Source organism: Colossoma macropomum, unplaced genomic scaffold (genome assembly GCF_904425465.1).
Source record: "Colossoma macropomum unplaced genomic scaffold, Colossoma_macropomum, whole genome shotgun sequence".
Taxonomy (NCBI): Eukaryota; Metazoa; Chordata; class Actinopteri; order Characiformes; family Serrasalmidae; genus Colossoma; species Colossoma macropomum.
This window is the reverse complement of record NW_023494792.1, coordinates 12922789-12947336: the sequence shown is the minus strand read 5'-3', so window position 1 is coordinate 12947336 and position 24548 is coordinate 12922789. Positions and strand designations below refer to the sequence as shown.

The window sequence follows — 24548 nt, the reverse complement described above, 5'->3', positions numbered from 1 at the left end:
CCTCTAACTGTGCATAGGTTTATCCATCATTATCCTAAACACATGCACAAAAATGGTTTATCTTTACAGGAAATGTCTCCCTACACAATTCCTAATAAATCCTTTAATTCCTAATAAATCATTCAATTCCTAATAAATTCCTAATGAATCTCTTGCTTCGGTACACTTTAGCTATGACTGTGGCTGTTTTGAACATGCACTGTTTTTTTTGTTGTTGTTCTCTTTTTTTCTGTTTCCATGAATTTATTTCTCTGGAACGTTTCTGCAGTTTATGCCATGGAAATAAATCGTAAGTGAACTGTGAATACTAGTTTAGTTTTGATGGCCTTTCAATTTGAAAAATGAAGTTACCACTAGTGTTCAGGACTGAGATGTAAGGTCTTCCCTCAGCCCCCTGTGGAGAAAATATGTATGATGAAGATGGAAAGAAACTTCCGCCCTGCATTCCTGGTGCCTGGCTCACTCCAGCCATCATGGCCTGCTACTTGCTAGTGGCTAATATACTCCTTGTCAACTTGCTAATTGCTGTATTTAAGTAAGTGTATACATTAATACAGAGATATAACTTAAGGTATTATGAATATCTTCATTGTATGAATATATTTATAGATATAGATTACTGAACTGCTGAAGGTGTGTTTGACATATTTGTGCTATAGTCAGTCATGGGCATTGGTAATACAATATTCATCACATTTACTTCCCTAACAGCAACACCTTCTTTGAGGTGAAGTCCATCTCGAACCAGGTGTGGAAGTTCCAGCGCTATCAGCTAATCATGACTTTCCATGACAGACCAGTGCTTCCTCCCCCTCTCATCATCCTCAGCCACCTCTACATCTTCTTCAGAAGGGTCTGCTGCCGCTGTGGCAAGAAAAAGGAGGGAGAGCTGGACGAGAAGGACAAAGGACTGAGTGAGTGAATTACATTTTATTTGCTGTTGTTTTAAATGTCTCACATAACACTATCTGACTACAGTGAACCACAAATGACCTTATATTAAAAAAATAAATAAAAGATCACAAACTATCTTGATCTTACATTAAAACTGCTTTTGTTTAGGCATTTAACCCTGATGGCATAATGCCTATTTCTGCTTGCGCCTACTTAGAATTTACCGTAATATGTTAGCAGTAAGCTAACATAGCTGTTCATTCACTTTCCTTTCTTTACTGCTTATGACAGCTGTAAACTGACATTTAAAGCATGTCATACTATTATGTACTCCTGACTTTTTCAGTGAATGCTTCAGTAAATAAATTATTTAAGGTTAAAGCCTAGCAATATTTTTTGAAAGTCTGTTAGCTTATTTTCTGCCAAGCTGACTGATAAAAAGACAAAGAAAAAAAGTTCTTACATACAAACTGTTTAGTTTTTGAAGATGAGTTCACATTTCCATATATTCAAATAACTGAATTCATAAGTCATGTAAGGTTGTGTTAGTGTGATGCTCCATACTTGACTACAAACTGCACAGTTATATTTGACACAGGCTGTCAATTGAAAGGTGGTCATAATTATGCTTTTCAAGCCCTTTTTGGGACAATTTTGGAAAGTGACTAAAATGTATAAAAAATTTGACAGAAATTGAAAAGCTACTGTGCTTTAATAATTTTCTTTATAATATAATTTATAAAATAATTCTAATATCATTTAATAATGCTTATTTATATTAATATTAAATAACATGAATTAATATTTGCAACTTATTAATAAAAGATAAAAAAAACAATAATATTTGCAACTTATGAATAAAAGGAAAAAAAGACTATCACGTTATATTGACTGGTTTTCCCTTTGTTTCCCAAGAGCTTATCCTGAACACTGAAGAGCTGAAGTCTCTGTATGAATTTGAGGAGCAGTGTGTGGAAGAGTACTTCAGAGGGAAAGATGATGAGCAGCAGAACTCAAATGACGAAAGGATAAGGGTGACATCTGACAGGTACTAGCAGAACACGATGTTCTTGTGGGTTTGCTACTGATATTAACAAGGCATTGAAATTAACTTTTTCAAAGTCTGTGAATTTGGACAAGCCCTGTTTGTTTCTTGACAGAGTGGAAAACATGTCCATGCGTCTGGAGGAGGTCAACGAGAGGGAGAACACGATGAAGGCTTCCCTGCAGACGGTTGACCTTAGGCTGGCCCAGTTAGAAGACATCCACTCTCGCATGATGAATGCCTTGGAGAAGCTGGTTGGGATTGACCATGCTGAATTGACCCGGACACGGTCAGGAGCTTCTTCAGTGTGTGGCCCTCCTTGTCTCCTCCGCACCAGCAGCATTAACAGTGCTGATGGGTACAGTCTTTATCGTTACTACCTGGATGATTGCCCCCCCACTGAAGAGAAGGAGGGAAGCAAAGCAGGCCAGCTGGCCCCAGTGAAACTGAGCAGAATGGGCAAGGCGTCCAGCATCACAACCCTCGCTCCTAAGGAGTATGGACCGAATTTGGAGGTAGAGGTCCCAGTACTAAGGAGCCGCCCACCCTCATGTGTGGACATCCGGATTTCCCCTTGTGATGTGAAACATGAAGATCCGAATCAGGCTGGAGAGGCGCAGGAAGCAAAACCTATTCAGTCTGTCCCAGTTGGTCAAGCTTACCAGGATAACTCTGCAGCTAAAAGAGATATAACGTTTGAAAGGGCTAAGCTTGATGCTGCCATCTCCTTCCCCTTAGAAAAGGTAAAGGCGTTCAGATACTACCCATCAGAAACACTAAGCACTTCACCCTCTTCGGCACGGAAGTCTAGAAGCACCATCTTGTTCGACCCAGCAAACAGGGACGATGACCCTTTCAAAGACCCCAGCTCTCCAGAACAAGGGACTGAAGGGTCCTCGAATGTGAGGCGTTGGAGTGCCGGCTTTGAATATAAAGTTCACCCCAGCCTTTTTGGCCAAGCACCTAAAGTATCAATGATCACGCCTCCAAGTGGACACCAAAGTGAAGCAGATCAGTCCGAGGGCCAGCATAGACTAAAAGTTCCATCCATTCACATGGAGGAAAGACGGCCAGAGGAGAGACCCCAGAAAGATGAACACGGGGAAAGCAAGGTAGAGGAGAGCGAGGTTAACCAAGAGGGCAGAAACGGTGATGGCCCAGATGTAAATCTAAAAGTGGAGGACAATGCAGAAGAGAGAGACAGAGACCAAACAGGCAGCCATGAAGGACACATGAATGCTGCAGAAGAAGCAAAAATGTATGAGAATGATGAGAATGTACCTGACTCTTGCTACCTTAGTGTTCCTGAAGAGAGAATGATCCTTCCTGGAAGATCCAAGAGCTGGAACAAAAAACAACGCAAATCTTTGGAGAAAAGCAGGGACAAGCCCCGCGGTTCCTGCAGTGAAAGAGACCTCTCAAGCGGAGGTTCCCTTGACAAGCCTGATAAAATATCTGTAAAAGAGTCAAGTGAGGAGGAGCTGAAGAATGAGATAGATCTTAAGACGGCAGACCAGACAGACTGCTAATTATGAGAAATGATGAAGGGCATGCAGCAGTATATCCTCTTGGAACACAATATTTATGCAGTTATTATGTTCTCTGACACATTATGACTTGGTTTCAGTGTTATATTTACTTCATATGTAAGGGATATTTGTAATATCTGTTGATTACCCTTAAGACAAGACTAAGGCAATAATTCCCAATGTATAGTTCTTGCTTATATTTCACCTTTACATGCTACAAGGTAATGTTTTTTGGCAACACGGTTCTGAGCAGTGTTGTGAATTAAAGGGGCATAAAATTAGCATTTAATATTTAATCTGTCAGGTTATGTAATATTCTGTAGCAAAAAAATTGCATTCCTCAGCCTCATTGATTTGACAGATCTCAAGTTCGTATGCTTTTTTGTGTTTTTAGCCATCAATATACGTTCACTACAATACCCAGTATGCATTATGCAAGTACATCATATAACCACCAGGAATCTCCCACAGCAATATAAAAATCCTGACTATAGTAAACATATATTTGTATTTATAAATACAGGCATAATATTTATCAGTAAAGACATCCTAGCATCAATCTGGCTTCCTTCTGCATTAGCCAGCAAGTGGGGGAAAAATATCAAACAGCCCACCCTCACATATTCACCCCAAATACATGTAGTTTTTTAAAAGTTCCCACATTCAAGATGTATCCCACCTTTAGGATGTAATCATGAAGGGGTTTTTTACTAGTTTTTAACCAGAAAATCTCACTCTAGATACTGTGGCACCACTGTCGGGGGCAAGTATGCATTTTAACAGCTGATGTAATAACGGTTACATTTTTTATTTTGACTAGAGTGCGCCTTTAAGGGTACTGTAAAGTCACACATTTTGCTTATTACTGGTAACTTAACCTGCCACAAACTCGGAGCAGAACAAACTCAGAACTGCCAGTTCACAAACATTAGAGAAGCAGCTCACATTCCCTTTGCTATTCATTTAGCATAGCTAAGTAATAATCACAATTCTTAATATGTTGTTGTTACAGTGGAAAACTTGTTGTACATTTACATTTATAAGTTATAAAACTAAACAAAATGCAGCCTCATGTAAAATTCATCAGCCTAAATGTTCGATCCTGTTCAGTACTGATTTTCAAAAACAGCAGCGCTCACACAGCACTGCAGTGCCCCCTGGTGTCTCTGAAGGTGAACTGTATGAATGTGGTTCATGTTATGTGACAGCACTTTGGATAATCAGGAAACAGAAAGCACACATTTAGCACATTATGCAACATTTACTTTGGTTATATGTGGTACAAAAAGTTCACAATTAATAAAAATCACACTTAAAATAGGTTATACTTTCTTTCTTTTTTTAAACAATCATTAGCCTACCAGATGGGTAGGTTGTTTGAGAAAGCACTTCCTTACTGAATTGATAGATGGCAGTACATTGACAGCAATACTTCACAAAACCTCATTCAAATCTGTAAAATCAGGACACTGCCACAGATACGTATGGATTAAACGTGCATAGCAACGGTCCCTTCTGAACATCAGTGTTGGAATAATATGCTACATTTGTCTGTATTCTGTGGCAAGCTTCAAAGTAGTCTTCCAGAACTTTCCTGCAGTTTCTGTCAAACTGACCTTGAAGATCCAGAGAGCAAAACACTCATGTACAGACAACAGTTTCAAGGCCTCAGCTGGAGAAGTGGCAGGAGGAAACAAGGATCCTAACAAGAACTTTTTATTGCTGACTCATGTCTCTTAACTTGTTTCCTCTTCTGAAACGTCAGTGCATTCAACAGCAACTAAAACAGTTCAGCTACTTACTCTTAACACAGAAATTCAACTGTATTAATAGCACTGGCACCAGTGAAATGAATGCTACTACTAAGTGGGCAGAATGTATAGATATGGATTCACACCAACGCACCACAAACACAACCTATAATACTGCTTTTGGCAACTGCACTTTTTTAAAGAGGTACTAGTGTGACATAATGTACTTTGAGCTTTCATCAAACAACAATAAGCACAGAAGGAGCCCTGTTATCATACATTGCAGCAATAAATGGCAACATGAAAAAGGACAGACACAGCTCATTGTGTAACTACTAAAGCATGCATTAGTGGCTTTCTTATACATTCAAACACAGATATTTCAAACCCCACCTCAGCCCTCTGCCACACCACAACAAACATGTAAACCTTTGCCACTCATGCTCAAATGTCCATTGCAGAACATAAATTAATTGATCAGAAATACATGTAAATAATGTTACTATTCTTATAGAATGTGTGCTATATATGTCTGTTTTGATTGGCTGCTGCTTAATAGGCACATAGACAAACTGTAAAGCGCACTTCTACCCGTCATGTTCTGCAGCTGTCATGTTCTATATTTGAGTCTCCTCATTGAGGGGAGTTCAGGATCTCTGTCAGTGCTATTCATGGTTATGTGCCTGTGGGAAGAACCCAAAGACATTCTCAAAATAAGAGAGCTTAGTCAGCCCCACTTATCATATAAGGTGCTCTCAAACCCTTATTATTACACAAATGGCTAGACATTTTACACATAATCCTCTGTCCTGTTTCATACAATGGCAGTGCAACAGAGGAGCACTTGGTTAGAATAAAAGAACACAAAACACACACTAACACACGCTGACGCATATGTCTAAGCTTCCTTAATGAAATTCTGAAATATGTTCCATTGATAAATGCAAATATTTAGAAGGTATGTGTGCTATGCTTATAAAAGCTTTACAAAACACAAAAAGTTGAATAGTTGTAAAATGTATAACTTATTATAGCATTGTTTTTTAACGAATCAACGGAGGCAAGTCAGTCAAACCCTAAAATCTTGACTCTCTTTCCCAAACAAAAATGGTCCAAAGAAACCAGTTTCATAAACCAGCTGAATATTTCCAACACAGGCATCCTATTTTGCCAACTTGCCCTGTGGACTGTGCGAAGAGGAGGCTTCCATAGAAGCCTGAGTGCACAGGTCTCTTAAGAGGCTCACATGACCTCTCATATTAGCTGAGCAATTCTGCAGCTACAGAGATAGAGTTCATGTGTGCATCCTGTCATTATAGAAGTGTACACTTGAAGAAGCTGTGCTTCTTAGAACGCTTCTCTGTGATCTTAACCGGTGCCCCACCATCAGAGTTAGTGCCGTCATTCTAGAAAAGGGAATAAAGAGGAAAGATAATTCAGAAGAGATGAAACAGTACAGATTCATTTGCAACTCAATAGAGTAGGTTCTAAGGTTCTTTATATTGTTTTAACTGCTGAAGTTCTTCAAAAATAGTTAGCGAACAGTTCCAGTTAACAGCATGCCTCACCATTTTTCTGTTGAGTCGGGCCATAATGTCTCTAGCCAGGGTGAAAAAGGCATCTTCCACATTTACGCTGGTTTTTGCGCTAGTTTCCAAAAACTTGATGCCATAATCTATTGCCAGCTAAAAGAAAACATAAGCCATAATAAGTATTAAAAATCTAGCTGTATGCAAAGGTCTGTCCCCACATTACTATCATATTAATTACTTATGACTACTTGTAATAAGTACAAAAAGAGAGTAATGAATAATCTTGAAATGCTGTACCTTTTCTCCTCTCTCCTTAGACACCTGTCTCCTGTCATTCATGTCACACTTGTTTCCAAGGATCATCCTCTCAACGTCTGATGATGCATGCTAAGGACAGTAATAAGCATGCAGCACAAATTATTCACCTTTTGGTGGTAAAATAGACATATAAACAGGCAACAGCTTATCACATTGTGTGATATAATCACAACATTCTAAAATCCTGGTCTTCAAGTATCCCTGCACATTGTAGTGCTTTTCCTTCTCCCAATACATCTGGCCGAACTCTTCGTCTAAGTAACACTCTCTAATATGATGGGCCACTGTTTACCAATCCTGGGCTTAGAATACCTCTGCAGATTTCAGAATTTGCAGTGGTATTCGAACTTCAGGATTGGTAAACTGTGACGTATCATTTTTATGATTTGATCATGACATTAAACTAATATAAAGCCGTTTACTGGAAGTCAATCACATACAGCAGAGGTCATCAATTCCTGTCCAGGAAGGCCAGAGTACAGCACAGTTAAGTGATTGTTCTACTCAAGCACACCTAATTCAACTCATCAGTTAATTACCAGGGGCACACTTGTTCACTCTCAGAAATAAAGATATGAAACTGGCACTGGGGCAGTACCCCTCTTGTCACTAGGGTGGTACCCTCAAGCATTCATCACAGTACCTTTAGTCAGTGAACATAATTGTACCATAATCCATTTAAATTATATTTTCTAAGTTGCACTGACTCCACACATCCCGTCTCATCTCCAGGCTTTTTATTTTACTAGTTATGAAAGGGTACAAATACATACTTTTCACCTGGAAAAAACTTTAAGGTTCACAAGTATACCTTTAAGCATACGTTTACATTGTTTTGTACCTTGATGACTGAAAAATGTACCTGCACAGTACCTTTATTTCTAACAGTGTAAGGGAGCAGGGAAATCACTCAAACTGTGCTGGCCCTCAAAGACTGGAACTGATGACATGCAGACATGCAGTATTAATCCATATCATAAGGGTATCCTACTTATATGCTCTTCATATTCCTATGTAAATGAGTCATGATTGATGGATAATGCCGATCAGAGAATATTATCTTGCTACTACTGTGTTGCCATGGGTTCCTCAAACTCACCTCTTCAATATTGCGAATCCAATTCTTGATGTTTTCAAACGATTTTTCACTAGTTATATCATAAACCAACATAATGCCCTGGAAGAGAGAGAAAGAGATAAAGAGGGAGACATTTTCATCTTATATTCAACTGTGGATGTATAAAGGAGCACAATGTGATGACGAAGAAGACTTGGACTCACCATGGCTCCTCTGTAATACGCTGTTGTGATGGTCCTAAATCTCTCTTGGCCTGCTGTGTCCCTGTAATCAGGACAGACAGCGTACATTTTACGTCACTGGACCAGACAGAAAGGCCATTCATCTTCACCCCACTTCCTCAGTTTGTAACCCACCATGTCCTGCATTCTCTATGGAGCTTTACAGGCCCACCCTTCCCAATCTACACATCCTGTAAATAGAACAGGCTGGCTCTTTTTACTGCAACATTGTGTGCATGTCCTTTTCTTCACATTAGTCACCTAATGACTGGGCTGGGCATGTAAGCATTGACTCCCAACAGGAAAAACTATTCTCGCTTCTGACATCATTTCACTCTTATTCAGAAATCTAACAAAACTAGGGGGTTGGGTGGGTTGCAGGATCATAACAAAGTTCTGTAGTATTCTGGAAGTCCACTGACTCCTTCCTGAACTGCTCATGCATTGTAAAATGACACTAGCTAACAGTTTAAACAGCGCTGTATGCTCCACGCCATAGTTTCTTTGCCTGTTTTACTTCTGAATAATGTGTACATTACTTCTTATTATTAGGCAACATCAGCAATATCACAGTAGTCAATAACAAACACTTGAGAATTAAGTATTCAGGTAACAGATAAGCAGATAACACTAGAGTCCACCCTGAAGTGTCCTGAAATAAAAACACCTCGCACATCATTCTGAAAATGGTGTGGTTTACAGTTCCATTTTAGAAACTGGATCTCACTTGGAGAGTATAATATCACTGAATTCTGTGAAATTTAAATGAAAAAAAAAAAGATTTCTGAAAATGACAATACTTACCATATCTGCAGTTTGATTTTCTTTCCATTCAACTCTACAGTCCTGATTTTGAAGTCAATGCCTAAAATAATAGCAAAAAAGACAATCACAGCGGACTTAAAGGAGAATTTTACTGATTTTACAACATTTCTACATAAATAAATTGTTAAGATGTAAACAAAGGTCATTCAGAATGGTTTGACATGAAATGCTCAGCTCTAGAGAAACTTACAGACAGAACTGTTCACAGTGGTGGTGATAGGAACCAGACGTCTGAGTTTAATGTTTCTAAAAGCTCCCTCACACAAGGTTCTTACATGAAATGGTTATGAATACACTGCCTAATACCTAAGACCTTGTTTTTTTGACTGTTCTGAGATAAATGTTTTGGCCCAAAATGTATTTTTTAATTATTCATAGAAAGTGGTACACACAGGGCTTTGTGTGGAAAAATAGTCCCCAAAACAAAAAAACATTTTTCAGATTTACCACTATTTTACTATTATTAACATTACTTATAAAACAGAACACGTGTAGGTTCACTGGTAGATTTGGAGAGTAAATAAAATGCCTACATTTGTGTTGTAGACATTGTCACTCCTAGTTCTTATTACTAGCACTGTAGAGAAATCTGAGTTGATAGGTTTCTCTACAATTAACCATTTCACATGAACCTCTCTGAATGACTTTATTTACATCTCAGAGACTGAATATTGCAGAAATTTTGAAAAACTAGCAGAAATCCCCTTTAACATGCAAACTTTACACAACAGAATACTCAAATATTCAGTGTGGACAAAAAGGTGCTTTCCATAAACAGTGTTGTCATAGATAGACCCTTTGGGTATAAGGAGAAAAAAATTGTGGATGATTCACACAAAGATTGGGAAGGTCCAAGCTATGAATGGGGTAGGTGATATGGCAAAAATATAGTATCGTGACACTTGGAGCTATTTTCACGATACACAATACTTGATGCATATCACAATATTTAGTTTTATTGAGGTTTGATAAATTGATAAGAAAGCCCCCACAGAGTCACATTTAAAAACACTATTGAAAACTATGTGTACAATGATTTTTGTTCAGTGGTTTGCATGTTGTGCTGAACTAAATCTTATTTAGCAGGACTGATCATGCCCTCTTTGTAATGAATCATGCAGTTGATCTATGTTATTTAAGTACAGACAATATCCACAATATACTCAGAACAATATATTCTAATATTATAATGTACTGTAATTAACTGCATTAACGATATTGTCATATCACCCACACCCAATACACTTGTAACAGAATTCCTAAGGATGACCATTTTCTTAACAGACAAGGCATTCATTACATGCAGATTTTCTGCTACAAGATGGAGAGAAAGACAAGTTGTTAGCCCTGCCTTACACCACAGCTTCCTAACAACGTCTGACACGTCATCCAAACCACCTCCTGATACCCATCTGCTAAATCTAGCTTCTGCTCCATCATGCTGGCATATCTTCAGGCTCTGATCAAGCAAACATTTTTTATTTATTTTTTTTTAGAGTGACTGTTAATATAGCCATCTGAACAAGCAACTCATATGACATTTCAATCTGAGAAGGACACTTCATTTCTTTAAAATATCTTTAAAAAGCTCCTAATGTCTCATGCAGTGCAAACAATATTAAACCTAATACAACTTGAAACTGCAGCATAGCTTTTGAAGTAACTACTGAGCTGAGAATGTTGAAAACCCAGAGAGACGCCCAGAGGAAATGGTACGCTAGGTAGCTGTCTGTCTTGTTTTCCTTCTAGCGGAAAGTGTGAGCACACAGATAACTAGAGAAAACTACTTGTTAGCATAGCCTCTTGTCTCCAGTGACTAACTGGGAAGCAACTGGAAAAAACATATCCATTATCATTCATATCCATCCTTTTCAAACAATGCCTTTTGCAAAGGGAAGCTTTATGTTAGAAATGAAGGTTTATTTAATGCAGCTGTCTTGCTGTATGTAGAATAACATGTAAGATAAATCGAGTTCACCCAGATGGAGTGAGTGAGTCACGGGAAGCACTGGTTGATATCTCCCGTGCTCTGAGGCATTTAGGGAAGCCTGCAGTGTGGCCAGAGCCAGGGTCAACCACCTCCTGGCACATGGAAGTAGCTGCCCATCAGGCCTCTGCCTACTGAATTGTCAGCAGAATGAAGGCGTGACAGAATGTCACGAGAGCCAGAGGTGGCTTTAAACAGTGCGGCTCTGTGTTCATGGTCAGGCCTGATTCTGTGGGACATAAAGCCTTTCCCAGCTAAACTGGCCATGAACCTTGCAGCCCATTGTTGTCATACAAGCACAAAAAGTCTGACTGTCAACATAATGTATGACATTGTACTGGAGGTCTTAAAGAAAAAATAAAGTGCAATGAAAACACATTAACTCAAAAGAACAGGGTATATAAAACATCTCTGCTGAATGTCAAGCATCTACACTGCAGAATTATTAGGCCAACAACACATGAGGTTTGAGTACTGAGGCACAAAATGAGACAATTAAAACTTCCCCCATTTTGCTTATTTTCAAACACAAAAAAAACCCTTTCCAGGCCACGGGAAAGTCCTCGGCCATCAAGTTCAAGGCGTCATCTTAAACAAAGGCAGAGAGTATGGCGATGATTTAAATGTGCTGAAATCGGACGGAAAACCTGGAAGCGGAAACCTGGACTACAGCTCGCTGCAAATATAGGGTCTACATTAAAAATTAGACAGGAACTGTATATTATGCTGTAGCCAAACAAAGAGGTATAGAACAATGAAAAATGTATTATTATGTATAAAAAGGGCAGTTTTAAAGGGAAAAAAGGGTAAATGTATTTTCTGACTAGTTCTTAATGCATGCTCTGCTGCTCTGGTACAATTGTTGGGTGGCACTGCAGATGAAATTGACATCTGGGATCTTTACCAATATCTCCTTTTGGCATGTCACATAACTACTGCCTATGTATCTAAAAATGAAGTGCATTTGTAATTTACATTGTTTGAAATTTGTGCATGACTGAACAGTCTTGGAGCATCTCATATTTAATTTCCATGAGTTTATGATTCTTGTGCATAAGGTTTAAAATGCATAGTACACTTGGTTTTACATAAATGAGCTAAGTCAATTCTGGCCTCCACCGTAAATGTTCTAAATGATCATTGTCTTGTTCCCTCTGGTTGTGATAATCGTTATGTTTCCCATTATCTGTAGGCCGGTGCACAGTTTCGCAGATAAGGATAAACCCTGCAGGCTGTATCCAGATGTTTCATTCACTACAGATTCCACTGTGCGACCGCCTGCTGAATAAGCTGATTTCCTCGCTGAATTACTGTGACAAAGACACAGATAACTGCCTCTTGTAAGTAACATACCTTATGGATCAAGTGGTACTGTGAGATATGTGCTAGACTATAGAGAGAAAAGAAGCTGCATTAGCCCACTTCCACTAACGTTAGCTACCCACCGACCGGGTGAACTGACCGATTGTAGAAATGAAGGTGGTGTTAAACGCGTCCTCGCTGAACCTGAAGAGAAGGCATGTCTTTCCCACTCCGCTGTCCCCTATGAGCAAGAGCTTGAAGAGATAGTCGTAGGTTTTAGCCATTTACCACGCCGGTGCTCCGCCGTGACTGTCAGAAGGCTGCTGGCTGGCCGGCTGGCTGTCTTCGTTGTTCCTCCACAGACACCGACTCACACAGCGCCGCGCCGACGGAGGCTGCCTCCGCCGCGTGACGTCACGTCGCGCGTGTGGTAGCGTATGGTCTCTGTAGTTTCTGTGCTGAAGGGCAGTGGAAGCCCACCTGTCTGACTTGGGTGCGTTGACACTCGTATTTTTATGTGGCTTGGCTTCATCCAGATAGAATCCTGATAATCGCATGAAGTGACGAGGTGTGAACGGGGTCAGTGTGTAACATGGATTATTTTATTCTCAACAGTCCTCTCAGTTGAATGGTTTTTTACTTTTTTACGTTGTGTGAGGATCTATACATCAACAAAACGTGCATGAAATAAGCAAACCTAAAGGAAAGACTAATTCAGTTCACACTCAACGTTTAATCTTAGGTTTAATCATTTAATCTTAAATTCTTCTGTAAGGCACAAATAAATGTAAGTACAACACTAAAAATATTATATTTTATGACATTTTTGGGTGTTATTTTATGTTTATAGCTCAAACATGCAATAAATTTTCAGGATTGAAAGGCATCTGTAAGTCTTTTTACTGCCTGACAACTGATTTATTTGAGTAGTACGTATATGGGCTTATATTTTAAGAAATTAGAAAGCAAAAAAATAATAATAAATAAATAAATAAGGCAATAGTTTGCACAGATCTTTCTATGCTGGTAGAACTTAAATGTTTAGTTGGAACAACTTTAATTCATAGTCCTTTATTTAGACTTAACTTAGCAGTATTTACTACAAACCTTGAATAAATTCAAACTAATTATTTTGAATTAATGGCAAAAGAAAAAATAAGTTGACTTAACATAGTTGTACTGTGGTAATTTACTCAAGTATATTCTAGGTGGCTTAGATATGTTCAATACCTAGAATAACAGAAAGTTGGGTCAACTCTGAAAGATCCATGCAAACTATTACTTTATTTCTTAAAGTAATTTTAACACCTCATTTTACAGTGCAGGGCTGAGACAGCAACCACACTGCCAGCAGATAAAGAGATGGTTTGGGGGAAAAGTCAGAGGTTGTAAGAAAGCTGTGGTATAAGGCAGTGCTAACTAACAACAAGTACAATCTGTGTATAATGCTCCCTTTTAATGCTTAATTGCTTACTTTTATCCAATAATTTTTTTCTATACATTGAATGGGCTTAATTAACCAGTATAATGTACTGTAATACCTCTCTATACCTAAAGGATCTGCTCATGAGCACACTGTTCATGGAAAACACCTTTTTTAACAGACATTTTAACAGACTGGTACACAAAAAATACATCACATTAAAGGGACCATAACATAGAAAACTAATTTTCCTCATTTATTAAATATTGAGTGTATTGGGTGTAAATATTGAATGTAAACTTTGTTTAAGTATTACTTTTCAGTACCCAGTCTATACAGTCCAAGTATAGTTTTTAATTTATTGTTTTTCTGATGTCAGGAAAATCAGTGCTTTTGCATATATATATGTGTATTCAGTTTACAGCACTTTAGCCCACCACTCACACTGAAATACCCCCGGCCCAGCACATGCTTTGTGTTTTTCCTACTCTAACAGCCACTTCAACTCAGGAAGGGCATTCAGAACACTCATACAATAAGTAGTGTTTTCACAAGCATCAAAGTGTTTGACTATTTCTAAACTTCTTATTGCATTATTTGTGTGCATTATTTTCTTTCAATACCTGGTCTATCTGATCAATACTTATGTTATACACATTATGTTAAGTGTATATGATGGACTTTAACAAATCCATGTGAAGGCTGAGGGCATCGATAAGAAATGTGGAACCAAATTTTGTTCTTCAAACTTGCCAACAAGATATCAACTACCTTTATGAAAATAAGAAAATCCTGTTACTTTTACTGTATTTATGTTCATTTACACCTATTCTAACAATAATTGGTGTTTTATCCTATACAGATAGATAAAAGCAGATATAAAATAAAATATAGAAAAAAAGAATGTCAATGATGAAAAAATAAATAGGAAGATGATAAAGATACTGCCAACATAAAAAATTACACCTAACGGATGACTTTACAGCGAGAATGGTACAGTATCAAAAAATAGAAGCTGCTGCTTTAGCTAACTAGTGCAGTAAATTAATGTGTTGCATGCAACTTTTTTTTTAATTCCTTTGTGTAACTGTAAAGTTGGAATGACATTATGTTGCAGGCAGCTCGCAACAAGCAACTAGTTGCATGAAAGTTTCATCATGTGAACCATTTTTAAACCTGGATTGAGAAAACTTAAAAAAATAAAGTTTTCGGAGGCAGATGTGAATCGTAACCAACGGTGGACAGCAGTTAGTTTAGTTGTGTTAAAAAGGTTTCATGATTTTCATCAATCATGACTGCCTCTTGTCTCGTCAGTGTGGCTTTTGGCACAAGCTACAGCACCACCTGCAGGACAAAAACTTGTTTCATCACTACCACTACCTTTCATCGCTTTTTGTATTAAAAGATATTGATGTAGTCTGATCCGCCATGCACCATTCACTCCCCAGACCATATAAGGAAACTGCGAAAACAGAATGTTTTAAATTCCTTGTTTTTGCGATGTCATGAAAACCAACCAATTTACATATATCCACCAACTCAGCCTACAGCGGTTTAGCCCCGCCCATTCACGCTGGAGTTAAGAGGAGAGTTTCAGCCGGGACTGCTTTTAGAGTGAGGTATAATACGGGACAGTCAACAGAGCAGAGGTCCTTTACACATGTCGGTCTTAAAGCACACTGACAGAAACAGCCTGTTTAATTCTAAAGGATAAAGAGAGGTTGGAATGTAAAATTTAATTATGACTGCTTTTGGCTAAAAAAACCTACACAAACATTATAAGCGGATATGAGAGGAAAGAAATTGAACACAAACACTGCGGTTTGGGCCCTTTAACTCTAGTTCTGGGGGACTACAGTTTCAGGTATTTCCTGCTGCCTTTCTTTACAGCGGTGGTGATAGGAACCAGGGGTCACAATGTCTGCAGCACATAGTGATTTTATTTACTATCCAAAACCACCAGAGAACCTACACGTGTCTTCTGAGTTTTTAAAATACTGTAAAATCTAACAAAATGAATGAGTGAATATTTTGCCTTTCAACGCCCTGCATGTATCCCTCCGCCATAAATGGATTAAAATACACACGCACACACACACACACCATCTAAACCGCTTATCCCCCTGGGTCGCGGTGTGGATTAAAATAAATATATTAAAATACAATTAAAGCCAAAACAATGTCTCAGACATCAGGCGTAGTATTCACAACCATGTCATGAAACTTTCTAGGGAGGGGGCTTTCAGAGGTGGACGTCTGGTTCCCATCACCACCACTGTGAACAGTTCTGACTGGTAAGTTTCTCTACAATGAACCATCTCACATCAAACCACTCTGAATGACGTCATTTACATCTGAACTGCTTAATTTATAGAATTTTTTGAAAAAATCCCCTGTAATTACTAGACTATGAACTAATAATGTTAACTGCCGCTAAACAACGTTTCCAGTACGAAAAGATTCATTTTAAGAAATCATGGAGGGCTCGCAAACAAAAAGTAAAATAAAAGACACTTTTGCCCCTGGATCTTCTTCATACTTAAGACTCAGGAGCCTCTTCCGTATTTTCATTAGAGGATCCACAACATTTCTCGAGGCTGTGCTGTATTTACATGAGCGCACTGGTTATGTCCACCGCTCTTCATGTGTAGATACTGCGTAGTTTGAGGAAGTGTGGGTTGTCATTGAGGTTGCCAGATAACAAAATCCCCCTGAGCCATAACAGTAATCAAAACTCGTAGCGTGTTACTGTTTAAAAAAAAAAAACAAATTAAAGTCACTTACCAACATTACAGAATGATCAAACCGTTTTTAACCAAGAAATGTTTTACTTGTTGTGACAGTAAAAATGTGCGAATGCAATATTTATCAAATAAAGTAATTATTCGGCAAACTCTAAGAGAAGTTATAAAGTTTGACTACAGATGACGACAGAAACAGCTTCCTTGATGATCTCTTCTGAGATGTAGTTTAGTTTTATATTCCCTACACTTTAAATGAAAAGGAAGCAACTTCTTCTTGGAACATATATAATACGCCTAATACACTTGTGCAAATATTGTGTAAGGCAGTGAAATGTTTCATCCTCCCATATTAAGTTTATGAAGTTTATTTTTGACTGCTTGCTTCAATTTAAAAGTTCATCCCATTTATTTGCATATTGTGCGCATTGTGTGTGATACTGTCGTAGCGTAAAGTGACACCAATCACTTAGGTCAAACTATTTGTTAAACAAATTATCTATAATTTTTACCTCTAGCAAGTATATTCTATCTCAACTTTTCAAAGAAGACTTCAGACGCTGGGTTCAGTTGGAGAAAAAAAGCTTTTTATTACAGGCAAAGTGCACTCAGCCTGGGCATTAGGCTCTGGACCTGGATGCGAATACGTTGTAGTACAAGTTCCAATCTTTATACAAGAAAAAGATTCCAATCTTTATACAAGGATGAGGTATTTCTCTCTCTCTCTCTTTTGCGGTGTCATAACTTGTTTTGCCTATCATTAAACCAAAGATTTATCACTTTTTTGGACCCAATTAAATTAGACCTATTAAAATGTCTAGTTGTCTCTTTCGTATCTAATCATTAAAAAGGGCGAGCTGCATTTCAATACACCATCAAACTACATATCAAACACCTGTTTATACAATTGGCTATTTGTGGCTTAAGGTTCAAAGGGGTCACTTGAAGGCCTCTGCAGCTTAGAAAAGTTTTTGGTATTTTCTAAAACAGACAAAGTCTCAGGGGCTATTTGCTGTCTTGTGTATAATTTCCAATGTTCTGTGTATATACCTTTTATTAATGATGTTCTTTTTAGTCATTATGTTTGATTTTTATGTTAGAAATGTTCATTTTATTTCGTCGATATGGTATGTAATGCCAGTGCCAAAGAAAAATGTCCATTTTATACAAATTTATTGGAGGATTAAGTATTCTGAAATACATCACATCTGAGTTTTGACTCAGAGTATGATGCCTCGTTTTTTGAGCTGAAAATGGTGTAACCCACATATTCCCCCTTGTGTATTTCTATTATTATAACATATTTAATATTGAAAACACTAAAACTTTAAACAAAAGAACCAAGATGTACCCTGCTGTAATGAGTCACATCATGATGAGATCACACAGTATGACACAGCTTGCTAGTGAACTATCAGAGATTTCATATACAGCAATGGGGTGGCATGCCTGGACATGTCTGCACGTTCACTTCAGTATAACGAGGATTTATCAAGTGCGCGTGGCAACCGCGGCGCTAGCTCAGTACGCTCCAGGTACCGAGGAGAGCAGACACTCTACGCAGGAGAAAATCACTCGCTTGTGAAAATGCCTGTAAGTCCACACCGCTTTCTTTCTGAAACAGACCTAAACATTCGGTGTTGACAGCTGCACCAACTGAGCGTGTTTATCTGGTTACTGATATCGTGACGATGCAAAGAGTGAAATCTTAGACCGACGTTATGATTTGGACTTGTTTCTTTATGGTTGCACATGGCGTGTTTCAGTAGAGCTGTGCTGTGTTGGGGGCCTTGTTTCCACATGTTTGCTGTTTTTTGCCCACATCTTCGCATTTTGCTGGGCTTTATCGATGTATATTTTCTTAATATGAAAATTAGTTTGACAGTGTGTGACTCGGGTCCGTACTTTCCAGGCTGGATAAAATGTAAGACGTAAACACGAATTAAGTAACGTTAAGTGCTTATTTAAAAATTACGTAGGCCCATACGAGACGAAAACGACCCCCTTTATTTTTTGCAGTTTTGCTGGGATCACTGTCATACTAGTATTCGTTAATAAATACATTTTGTGACACTTTGTTTTGGTTTCTTTTCCTTTCATTTAACCCTTGGTGGGGTGTGATCTGACGTGGCCTGATCCTCAGACCCTCAGGTGTTTTGGTGAACAAGCGTCCATTACACTGTGTGCAGTTTCTCACTGTTTGTAGTTTATGTTGATGAAGTGCATGCTAATGAATATTAATTGTAAATTCTGAATGTGAGCCTAGTTTTAACCGGTCAGTTTGGTTTCATGTGTCTTGTGTAACAGCTGGCCAAAGATTTACTGCATCCCACCTTTGAGTTGGAGAGAAGACAGCACAAGAAAAAGAGGCTTGTGCAGAGTCCAAACTCCTACTTCATGGATGTGAAATGCCCAGGTATAATACACACTTACACTTGTATTGCTATGACATGCTGTATATTATGCTTGGGAGTGATGTCGTATATATGATATCTTATCTGCAGGTTGTTATAAAATCACAACAGTTTTCAGTCATGCCCAGACAGTGGTGTTGTGTGTGGGATGCTCAACAGTGCTGTGCCAGCCCACAGGGAGGAAAGGCCAGGCTGACTGAGGGTTGGTATTTCAAACAGAAATACAGAAAGCAGAATTCTTCATATAAGTATATTGGGCTTCTCATTTAATGCAGCTCTGCAGCTGCATTGCTATGAACGACACTGGGACTGATTGTACACTGACACTATACCATTTGCATTTTCAACAGGTTGTTCATTCAGAAGAAAGCAACACTGACGAGAAGAACTGAAAATGGACCTTTTGAAAAAGAAATTGTTCCAGTTTCTTTATCGTTTCATTGATTACAATGAGTGTTGTGACTACAGTGATTAAACGGAAGGTTATTTCTACCGTACTTTTTTTCAGAATAAAGGCCTAGCATTGCATCTCTGTTGGAATGCATTGTTTTTTTTAACCCCACAAGTTCTTACCTACTGAAATTCTACTAAACCCTGCTTTCAGTCAGATATCTTGACATTTTAACAACATTTGTAGCAATTTCAGACACAGTATGGTGCTTTTTATACAATTTAAAAGCCACTAATATTGTTTTTAACTTCAGACCATCAAATTTCTCACCCCATCACTCTAGGAATATCAGTACAAAGCACTTAAACTCAGCTTGTTGCAAGTGAACTGCATTTCCTAGAAGCCCAGTCGATTGTCTAGATGGCACCTCTGACAAAGGGTCTCATTCATACTATTGATCTGCATTTAAGGAATACTGCACCCTAAATTCTATAACGAATAAATTCTGAACAATTCATAATAGTGGGTTAAAGCAAAAGGGCAGCAGGCACCATTATCTAGGATTTTAGAAATTTAAATTTAGAGAGTTTACATATCTATAGGAGGAAATTCTGTACATTAACCACAGACACTGATTAAACATACCAGACAATTACAGGAAATAATGCTGATAATGGTATTGTCAACAAAAAAAAGGGCAAGAAAATGTATTAAAAATATATGTATTCTAAATAGCTGCCTTTTGTCCTACATGGTTCCTTAATGGTTCTTGGCTTATATGAATAGTTCTTGGTAAAACCTTGTATCGGTATGGAACCTTTACATTGTGGGGAAGTTCTTTAACTCACATCTCATTTACACCCATGGTTATTTCAAGAATTATCCATTAAAAGGCTATGTAGGGAATCAAAAGTGTTATTTTTTACAGCATCTATGTCACCATTTTAGTCACACTGTTGTTTGAAGTTAAAGTTGCCAAACAACAGCCGGAATGCAGGGAGAGAATGAAATAACATTTTATTTGAGAAAAAGCACATTTCCAAAGATACAAGCGAGTCATGAGGGAGGTGTTACCTTCATAGAAAGCATACAAATACCCATCTTCAGAATTTCAGCTTTTTCATGTGTGGGGAAAAAAAGGGATACAAAAATAAATAATATTTTAAAGAGGAGACATAAAAGTGAACAAAACACACATGCCCACATTTAGAAGATACACGCACAAACTACAATACCACTTTGAAATTTATTGGGGACTGGATTTCACAATATCCCAAGTATACTACATTGTTTTTTCAAAATGTTGGGTAGCAGGAAGTCCTTTTGTTAAGGTGCTTTAGAAGTGAAGACTGTAATTTAAACAGGTGCTGGTCCGTTCCATTTAAAATTTAAGGCTTCAGTGAAAGGGAAATCCCAGCTGATGTTATGCATATGGGGCCAGTGTTTCAAGTTATCCAATAATAGCTTGATAACAGAATATCCAATAAGAGACAACTTCTAAAACCAGGACAACTCTTGCAAAAAATTAGCACAAAACAAAACAGAAAAAAAGACTATGAAAAAGCTGCTGCATAAACCGTTGCACTGAAAATGAGTTTACTGAGTCTGGCACTGTACTCCATGGCCCCTGGGACTTTCATCCTCATCATAGACTTCTCTGGTATATTTTCTTCTCTGCGATTCAATGTCCACTTCACAGAGATCCACTTCTTCCATATCATCAGTCACCATTACATCATCCCTTCTTGGAAGCAGTCGCTCCAATTGGGGAAACATGTTTTCAGGGAGCCAGTGCTTTTCTGGAAATTCGACCTGAGGGGGAACGTGCAACATTGTCAGGTGAAGTACTTCTGAGAATAACATTCTTAGTGGGTTAAAAAAAAAAATGTATCTCAAGATGTGTTTAAAACTCACCTCAAACTGAATGATAAGTCAGTCCTTTCTCATATGGATCTCTGTACACAGGCATGCCCTCATTCTGAATGCACTTCAAATCATTGTGTTTTATTACTTGGCCTTGGAAAATAGGAAAGCATGTCAGCGACTGTATTATACAGATCGTCAGTTAATAGCTTGGGATAAAGGTAAATAAATATTTAATGTACCTGGAGGTGAATTGATGATTAGCGTTCTGTTGTCTAGTGTGCGTATTGTCTTTCTGAAACCACAGAGTGCCTCAACCAGCTTTATCTGCATCTTCATAACTAGGTTGTCATCCTGTCTCTGGTATACAGGGTGGTCCTTTTGGTCCAGGACAATGACAACATCACCAGGTTCCAGACCTGGCTCCTGATCGCCCTCTCCATGGAATGTGATTTTCTGGCCATCTTTCATACCTATAGTAAAAAAAAATAAAATAAAATTAAAAAAATTCACAACTCTCTTCTCAGCTGCTTAAACACTTCATTTTGTCTCTGCATGTAGCCAAAGTAAACTGAATCAGAAATGTGCAAAAGATGCATTACCTACATACTGGAAACTTTATCAGTAGTACACATACCTTTGTCAATGTGGACCTCGAGAATCTTCTTTTTGCGTTCCACCTTGTGCCCGTTACAGTTCTTGCAGCGGTCCTTAGCACTGAACCTTTCTCCCTGTCCTTGGCAGTCTGAGCACATGCTCTGTATCTGCTGAATCATTCCTGGTCCAATCTGTTGCACCTGGATTTGAACCCCTCTGCCTTTGCAGTTTGAGCATTTTTCAAGAGTGCCCTTCTTTCCTCCATACCCTATGGAAGAAATTGCCCTCAATTTAAGACAATTTACGTCAATGGTAGTTCATATTGTTGTTTCAGTGCTGACATTTGGTCACATGTAAAGGCATTTATTTGTCTTGCCTTAGCAAAGTTTTTGAAAATTGTGACCAGAGAATTTCTAGTGAGGAGATCTGCCGCTCGATAATCGCTTCTGGGTTTGTCAGGCGCTAGAGGGCACCCTCAAGCTCAAAATAAATAAAGTTTATAAATGCTTCAACATTTTTATATAAAAAATGCACTGATTTTCTGAACACAAACCAGTGTTCAGAAAATCTTAACAGTGCTGTTAAGATTTTTTTAGTGCTTTTAAACTCCAGTTATAGAACATCACTGAGCACGTTTAAGTATACAGACATGTCTTTACTTACCATCGCATTTCTCGCAGATGACATTTTTCTGCAGACCAAGTTTCCTGGTTGAACCGTTGTATATTTCTTCAAGTGTTACGGAAAGCTGGTGTACCACATTCTTTCCTAATATAAATGAAAGAAACAAAACATTTGTATTTGTGCTATACTGAAATATTTCAAACACAAGTGATTGCTTATGATTACTATAGAGGAGTAAATTGTGCATTCATGGGGTTGTTAATGCATAGTAATCACAGACTAATTCTATTTATATCAAAATTTCTTCATTGCATTATGTAACATTTAATACCAGTCCTTTGGTGAGTCAAAGATGTAAATATGTACCTTTCCTTTCTCTCTGTGTTCTGCCACCACCACCAAAGAACATGTTGAAAATGTCCATTGGAGAGGAGAATTCTCCTCCACCCACGCCCCCTTCTTTGATGGCTTGTTCACCCCCTTGGTCATACAAGTCCCTCTTTTTGGGATCTATCAGGACTTCGTAGGCTTGGGATATAAGCTTGAACTGTGGCAGAGAAATCGTACAAATATTACATTTAAAATGTGACTGGTACACAGATCCTTCTAGCAGTTGTGAACCGTTTTCCTTCTCCAATAGCTTACTGCCCCAACTCCACGGTCTTGAGTATTTTTCCGCCCACTAAAATAAATTCACCAACGCGCTAACACAAACACAAACTGAGCATAATTTCTGAGAGAAAAAAGATTATATAATTCATTGATGAATTAACGCTATGCAGTAAGGTAGGTTAGCTACCGGGTTGGGGGCAGTCACTGTAGCTGCTCGCTGTAGGTTAGCAGGCTAACATTAGAGCTCAAGGTAATTCCAGAAAGTTCCACCCGTTTCTGTCGCTGTCAGCTGGGTGCTACGAGGTGGCACTTGCTGTTGAAAATAGACAGACATGGACACGGCAACTTACTTTCTCGCCTTCATTCGGATTCTTGTCCGGGTGATATTTCAGCGCCAGTTTTCTGTAAGCTTTCTTGATTTCATCTTGAGAGGCTTTCGGGCTCACTCCGAGAATGTCGTAGTAACCGGTCTCTCGAACCATTTTCGGCAAAGACCAAGCTACAGGACATTAACGTAACGTTAGCTTACATATATACGTACATAGCTAACAGACATCCATACTTTCTAGCTAGGTAACTTTAATATCATACTAGCTATTTTGATTGGTAAAAAAATAAGCGACTGAATAATTCTAGTTCTAGTTTAGTGCTGTGGCTAAGTTAACGTTGGTTCACATGGCAACGCGTGACAAGTGAATGCTTAACCTAAAAAACAACTGAACTAACGTTAGCCAGCTACATATCCAAGACATTCGTTATATATATATATATATATATATATATATATATGTTGTTATATTTATGTCATGAGACTAGACGAGGGTGGTTGGCTAACAGTACTTACAGTATGTGTCCTTCAGTAAGAGTCTGCTTGTTTCTCGTGTGCCGTTACCTTCAGCGCACTGGCCGGAGCTGCTCACTGTGTGGAACAGGAAGACGGCTGCCTCTATATATAAGCTGCTGCGGTGGAGAACTTTCTGGATCTTGAGCAGCAGCGACGCCGGAAATTTCTATGGCCCGCCCCTCTCAGTCTAGAAGCACCCAACTAGGGCTCTCACAGTCCTGGGAAAACAGCTGTGAGAGTAATTCTGAAACGTGCTGGTCAATAAACAGTGTTGTAATGACACGAGTTACTGCAAACTGTTACACTGCAGATCACCAACATAGCTCATTATTTCAGTTTACTTTGCTCACCTCGTGAATAAGGGTCAATATATTTTTTGATCGCAATTTTGTCCAGTAAAGTTTAATCAACATATCAATTGTTAATCAATTAAACCTCTATAACATCAGGAGTGGAGAGTAAAAAAAATTGCATAATTTGATGAAAAGTAAGAGATAAAGAGAAAGACCTGGAATTACACTCAAAGGCAATTCTGTGACTAAAATGTATTTTAATCA

The 24548-nt window shown here is 38.4% G+C and overlaps 4 protein-coding genes across 4 annotated transcripts; 2 read left to right on the top strand and 2 right to left on the bottom strand.

Annotated features, from left to right (window-relative positions):
• Positions 1 to 159: 159 nt before the first annotated feature.
• Positions 160 to 3640, top strand: LOC118811681 (transient receptor potential cation channel subfamily M member 1). Its single transcript, XM_036576066.1, has 5 exons — positions 160 to 289; positions 391 to 535; positions 712 to 914; positions 1810 to 1942; positions 2055 to 3640. The coding sequence occupies exons 1-5, from the start codon at positions 238 to 240 to the stop codon at positions 3466 to 3468; spliced, it is 1947 nt and encodes a 648-aa protein (XP_036431959.1). The 5' UTR covers positions 160 to 237; the 3' UTR covers positions 3469 to 3640.
• Positions 3641 to 4719: 1079 nt separating this feature from the next.
• On the bottom strand, positions 4720 to 12862 carry LOC118811679 (ras-related protein Rab-8B-like). Its single transcript, XM_036576063.1, has 7 exons — positions 12643 to 12862; positions 9173 to 9233; positions 8351 to 8411; positions 8169 to 8246; positions 7049 to 7138; positions 6788 to 6904; positions 4720 to 6625 (listed from the first exon to the last, which is right to left on the bottom strand). Exons 1-7 carry the CDS (start codon positions 12764 to 12766, stop codon positions 6533 to 6535), a joined length of 624 nt encoding a protein of 207 aa, XP_036431956.1. The 5' UTR covers positions 12767 to 12862; the 3' UTR covers positions 4720 to 6532.
• Positions 12863 to 18053: 5191 nt separating this feature from the next.
• rps27l (ribosomal protein S27 like) lies at positions 18054 to 19588 on the top strand. Its single transcript, XM_036576064.1, is given in 5 exon segments — positions 18054 to 18239; positions 18954 to 19062; positions 19151 to 19236; positions 19238 to 19262; positions 19411 to 19588. Coding segments are annotated over 5 exon segments (387 nt in total). The 5' UTR covers positions 18054 to 18101; the 3' UTR covers positions 19440 to 19588.
• Positions 19589 to 20741: 1153 nt separating this feature from the next.
• On the bottom strand, positions 20742 to 24125 carry dnaja (DnaJ heat shock protein family (Hsp40) member A). The gene is given in 9 exon segments (XM_036576061.1): positions 20742 to 21263; positions 21366 to 21383; positions 21385 to 21467; positions 21557 to 21787; positions 21952 to 22179; positions 22575 to 22679; positions 22902 to 23082; positions 23498 to 23646; positions 23992 to 24125. Coding segments are annotated over 8 exon segments (1194 nt in total). The 5' UTR covers positions 23630 to 23646; positions 23992 to 24125; the 3' UTR covers positions 20742 to 21047.
• Positions 24126 to 24548: the final 423 nt, after the last annotated feature.

Coding starts and splice junctions, on each gene's coding strand:
- LOC118811681 (XM_036576066.1), top strand. CDS start 238: ATGAATTTATTTCTCTGGAACGTTTCTGCAGTTTATGCCATGGAAATA. Junction 915..1,809: donor CGAGAAGGACAAAGGACTGA/GTGAGTGAATTA, acceptor TTGTTTCCCAAG/AGCTTATCCTGAACACTGAA. Junction 1,943..2,054: donor ATAAGGGTGACATCTGACAG/GTACTAGCAGAA, acceptor GTTTCTTGACAG/AGTGGAAAACATGTCCATGC.
- LOC118811679 (XM_036576063.1), bottom strand. CDS start 12,766: ATGGCTAAAACCTACGACTATCTCTTCAAGCTCTTGCTCATAGGGGAC. Junction 9,234..12,642: donor CACCTTCATTTCTACAATCG/GTCAGTTCACCC, acceptor CTATTATTTTAG/GCATTGACTTCAAAATCAGG. Junction 6,905..7,048: donor CTAAGGAGAGAGGAGAAAAG/GTACAGCATTTC, acceptor GTTTTCTTTTAG/CTGGCAATAGATTATGGCAT.